General features: G+C 46.6%; 1 protein-coding gene across 3 annotated transcripts; it reads left to right on the top strand.

Moving 5' to 3' along the window:
- The first annotated feature begins 255 nt into the window (after positions 1 to 255).
- Positions 256 to 3,336, top strand: LOC117550364 (potassium voltage-gated channel subfamily S member 2-like). Of its 3 annotated transcripts, none has more exons than XM_034222782.1 (3): positions 256 to 444; positions 525 to 669; positions 933 to 3,336. In XM_034222782.1, exon 3 carries the CDS (start codon positions 935 to 937, stop codon positions 2,372 to 2,374), a length of 1,440 nt encoding a protein of 479 aa, XP_034078673.1. In that variant the 5' UTR covers positions 256 to 444; positions 525 to 669; positions 933 to 934; the 3' UTR covers positions 2,375 to 3,336. The 3 variants fall into 3 exon arrangements, with proteins under 3 accessions (XP_034078673.1, XP_034078671.1, XP_034078672.1); XM_034222780.1 differs by having other exon boundaries at positions 548 to 669; XM_034222781.1 differs by having other exon boundaries at positions 256 to 669.
- Positions 3,337 to 4,026: the final 690 nt, after the last annotated feature.

The following is a 4,026-nucleotide window of genomic DNA, read 5'->3' on the forward strand; positions in this document are numbered from 1 at the left end:
TATCATCCCTTGTGTCGTGTCAGATTCCCTCTCCTCCCGGTGCTGCGCCTCACCCCTCAGTGGAACGGCATGATGGAGGGGGGGCGGAGCAGAGGAGAGCTACGTGTTGCTGCGCAGCAACAGATAAAGAGAGGAGATAGGGGGGCAAGAGAGACAGAGGGGGAGGGGGAGGAGAGAGAGCGAGAGCGAGACAGAAGGAGAGAGAGAGAGAAGGAGAGAGATACAGAAGGAGAGAGAGAGAATGAGAGAGAGAGAGACAGAGAGACAGAAGGAGAAAGAGAGAGAGTGAAATTCCCCGGCACAGCCAGCAGCGGCAAGACGTGTTTCAGCTCCTCTGGCTCCCGGACTCCTCTGTCAGAGATGTAGCCGATACCTGTTACCGAGGGAGACGTAAAACCCGGCGGGTGCAGGATTTAAGGACTACCATCAACAACAAGCCTTCAGGTATATTTGTGGTGGACTGTACATGTATTTCTGTGTGGGGGTAACATTATACCTAACATCGCGCCGACTCCTTTTGGAAGACACTTCCTCCTGTTTGTTCCAGTTGACAGAGACTCCAGGGGGAAAGATGGATCTGCGTTTATAATAGGGCCACAACTTGGATACGAACGGCAGTCAAAATGCAGAGTTTACTCGTGGGAGTTAGTGAGCTGACCCTGTTTTAAGGTAAGTTATTATTCTTACAGTTGAAAGAGAAGTCTCAAAATAGAAGGCAAAACCTTGTCAGTGACTGCTCTTTGTCCCATTTTCTGTCATTTCGGAGTAAAACCTTACAAGCAAGTGTGTCACTTATTCATAGCAAAAATAAAACATTGGAAATAACTCCGCCCTCTCTTTGTGCTGCCTGTCTCTTCCTCTTTGTTTCATTATGATCTTGTCTGTAACTTTTTTGTTCTGACGTCATCTACGTCTATGTTTCCCTTTCTCAGACATGACGGGTCAGACCCTGGGGAGACCAGCCGGCAGGGCTCACATGGATGACAACACCGCCATTTGCATAAATGTTGGCGGCTTCAAGAAGCGTCTTCAGTCCGATACTCTATCCAGGTTCCCCGAGACGAGGCTTGCACGTTTACTCCAATGTCAGTCCAAAGAGTCCATCCTGGAGCTGTGCGACGACTACGACGACACAGAGAGAGAGTTCTACTTCGACAGGAACCCCGCACTTTTCTCCTACGTGTTGAATTTCTACAACACAGGGAGGCTGCACGTCATGGCTGAGCTGTGCATATTCTCCTTCAGCCAGGAGATTGAGTACTGGGGCATCAACGAGTTCTTCATCGACTCCTGCTGCAGCAGTGCCTACCACTGTAGGAAGATGGACCAGGCCCGGGAGGACTGGGATGAGAGGAGCGATGAAGGGAGCACCACTTCCTCTTTTGACGAGCTGTTGGAGTTTTATAGCGACGCCACCAAGTTTGACAAGCAGCTACTCGGGGGCACACGGAGGCGCGTGTGGCTCATGCTGGATAACCCTGGCTACTCGGTGGCCAGCCGCATCATCAGCATCCTCTCTATTCTGGTGGTGCTAGGCTCCATTGCCACAATGTGCATGAACAGCATGAGCGAGTACAGCCTGTTGGACAGTGATGGGCAACCCACAGAGGACCCCCGTTTCGAGACTGTGGAGCATTTTGGCATCGGCTGGTTCACCCTCGAACTGTTCGCTAGGTTCATGGTGGCGCCAGATATTCGCCATTTCTTCGAGCACCCGTTAAATATAATCGACCTGGTGTCCATACTTCCGTTTTACCTGACACTCCTTAGAAACCTTGTGTTGGAGAGCAGCCCGGCTCTGGCCAACCTGGGACGTGTTGCACAGGTGTTAAGGCTGATGAGGATTTTCCGCATCTTGAAGCTGGCCCGTCACTCCACGGGGCTCCGCTCCCTGGGGTCCACCCTCAGGAATAGTTACAAAGAGGTGGGCCTGCTGCTGCTCTACCTGGCCGTCGGGGTTTCGTTTTTCTCTGTGATGGCCTATACAGTGGAGAAAGAGGACAGCGAGGACCTCTCCACCATCCCGGCGTGCTGGTGGTGGGCCACTGTCAGTATGACCACCGTCGGGTACGGAGATGTGGTGCCGCTGTCCATAGCGGGAAAGCTGACAGCCTCAGCGTGCATTCTGGCCGGGATCTTAGTAGTTGTGCTTCCAATTACGCACATTCTTAATACATTTTGTCTTTTCTACAAGAGACAAAAACAGCTGGAGATTGCAATGAGGAGCTGCGATTTCGACGAGGGGATAAAAGAGGTGCCCTCGGTCAACCTGCGGAACTATTACGCACACAAAGTCAAATCCCTTATGTCGAGCTTGTCAAATATGAGCTGGAGTTCACCCAGTGAACACAGTCTAAATGAATCCATACACTGAAGCAGTTTGATTCAGCTCAGGTTGGTTGACATTTTGAATGCGGCTGCATAAGGAGCTTTCCAAAGCGCTAAATCCCCTGGATCAGAAGCTCACTTCCTTCCTCTCTGTAGCTCAGTGCAATAATGTGTTAATCTATTTGTCATTCACAATGAGAAAGTCAGAAAATGTACAAAACCACCTGGATATGATATCTCACTGGGCATTATTATGGCCCTTCACCGAATAGGCCCAAGTTTGACCACATTGGACTATAAAGACAGAAATCCGTAGTTGTTTGCAGTCCTTAGACGGTGTCATGGACTGCATTTTGTCGGAACAACTTTGGTGCTGTTCCGAGTCCATCCTCTAGTTGTACTTGTGGTGATCAAATATGTCAGGAAGTAACTCTAGCTGTATCTCTTTTGAAGGAGTGTTGATGTGTAATTATGTTGCAACAAGATTACTTCAGATGTGTGGTTAAAGCAAACTGTATTAAACAAAAATACAGTACATAACACACTTCCTCATGTTTTTCAAGTCGAGTGAAGGACTTTTTACATCTTCATTAAGTGTGTCATTGAAATAACACATGTAAGCCTTATTGGGAAAGAGTGATGTATTTGTTGACAGAGTATCTAAAACAGGCAGGCAGAGCAACAAGCACTTAGAGTTGACATGTTGATGAAATCTATTCAAAGGATTAGAGTTTTCTGTATTTTTGGCAATGGCCTTACCACAAGAGAATATGAATTCAATTGAACTCCAATCCCTTTATTTGTCCCTGGTGACAGAGGCACATAGAACATTTGTATTTATATAAGCACTTTCTTCCAATCCATCTTCTCTAACAAAGACATTATTTTGTTTCATAGAATTGGTATATACAGCTTGGAACTTAAATATTCATTTAGGATGCAGTTAAGCCTTGTGTCATTTTCTTTCTAGCCAAACGTCTGAATAAACTTATGTATTTTAACCGTATAAGGGCAACAAAAAAAAATGGCTGTGCCAGTTTTTCCCTTGCCAGAATTTACATTGGAACAATGTTTGGCTTCCTTCCAGACAAGATGCCTTAGGTCAGGGGTGGCCAACCAGTCAGAGGTTAAGAGCCAACATTTTGACTATATTACTGCAAAGAGCCACATCAAACACACAGTCACAGATGCACGTGCACCCCCCCCCCCCTCCCTCATTCTCTCTTTTGTTCTCAGCCTTTCTCTGAGCCACACACACACACACACACACACACACACACACACACACACACACACACACACACACACACACACACACACACACACACACACCACACACACACACACACACACACACACTGTAGAGTTATATTTGTATTTATTCATGTTAGCAAACTATGGATAAGCTTAAAATGAGAATAATTTGGGTAAAACTGCGAGCTGCATTTGGGGCCTGTTGACATGTGTTTTTGAGGACAAAGGAAGATGGGGGAAGGTGAGAGCATGTCCTGATTTGCATTCAACTTAGAACAAGCTACAGTGGTTGTGATATTAAGAGAGGTCCCTTGGGTTTCTCTGGTGGTTATCAACAGTAGCAGTTAAGTGAATACTGTTCAAACAATACCTGTGTTTGTGTTTTATATTGATTTCTCTGTTTTATCCTTTCATAAATGTAAGGACTACAAATGGCTATAAACA

This window comes from Gymnodraco acuticeps, unplaced genomic scaffold (genome assembly GCF_902827175.1).
Source record: "Gymnodraco acuticeps unplaced genomic scaffold, fGymAcu1.1, whole genome shotgun sequence".
In the NCBI taxonomy this organism is placed as follows: Eukaryota; Metazoa; Chordata; class Actinopteri; order Perciformes; family Bathydraconidae; genus Gymnodraco; species Gymnodraco acuticeps.